Source organism: Terrapene carolina, unplaced genomic scaffold, assembly GCF_002925995.2.
Source record: "Terrapene carolina triunguis isolate 2854851 unplaced genomic scaffold, T_m_triunguis-2.0 Scaffold194, whole genome shotgun sequence".
NCBI lineage: Eukaryota > Metazoa > Chordata > Testudines > Emydidae > Terrapene > Terrapene triunguis.
The window spans coordinates 980,322-981,060 of NW_020664545.1; the positions used below are offsets into that span (position 1 = coordinate 980,322).

Genomic DNA, 739 nt, shown 5'->3' on the forward strand with positions numbered 1-739 from the left:
GGAACCAGGTACAGCGCTCTGAGCTGTCCCGCTGACAAGGGCTGCGCCCTGTTGGGGTCACTCGTGGGCTGCTGCCCTGGAAGGCAAACGGGACACGAAGGGAGCCGGGCTCAGGGCAAAGAGCCTTACATGGCCATGGGCGCCGGAGTGCGGGGAGCCGGGGCCAGCCGCGGGGCGGGGCTGCTGCGTTTTTCGGGCGGTCCCTGCGCGGCGCAGCGCAGCGGGGAGGTGTGGCCGGGGCGCAGCGATAAGCCGAGCTGCCCTGCGCCGGAGCCGGGACTCCGCGGGGCCGAGCTCGCTCTCCGGGCCCCAGCCCCGCCGGGGAGACGCGCCCCCGGTGCCCGGGCTCGGCTCGGGGGACAGGAGTTTGCTAGGCCCCGCGCCGGCCATGCAGCACCTGGGCAAGATCCGCCGCTTCGCGCTGGAGCTGGCCGGCGGCCCGGCGCAGGGGGTGTACCGCGGCGGGGAGCTGCTCGCCGGCCAGGTGGTGCTGGAGCTCACCACGGGGCTGAAGGTGCGAGCGCTGGAGGTCTGCGCCCGGGGCTTGGCCACGGCGCACTGGCTGGAGAGCCGGAGCGTGGGGATGAACACGGTCTACAGCGACTACAGCGCCTACGAGCCCTACCTCCGGTCGCGCTACCAGCTCATCCGCGGTGAGTCCCTGGCCGGGCTCCAGGCTGTCCCCCTGCCCAGCCCTACCTGTGGGAGCGTGTCCTTGGTGCCCCTGGGGAGCCACATC

General features: G+C 73.6%; 1 protein-coding gene across 2 annotated transcripts in view; it reads left to right on the top strand.

Annotated features, from left to right (window-relative positions):
- Positions 1–250: 250 nt before the first annotated feature.
- The window catches only part of ARRDC2 (arrestin domain containing 2), an 18,408-nt gene continuing 17,919 nt past the window's right edge, over positions 251–739 (top strand). For both annotated transcript variants that reach the window (XM_024194235.2, XM_024194236.2), the window contains exon 1: positions 251–653. In XM_024194235.2, coding sequence (XP_024050003.1) covers positions 389–653 — 265 coding nt within the window. In that variant the 5' untranslated portion in view covers positions 251–388. The remainder of the gene's footprint in view (positions 654–739) is intronic.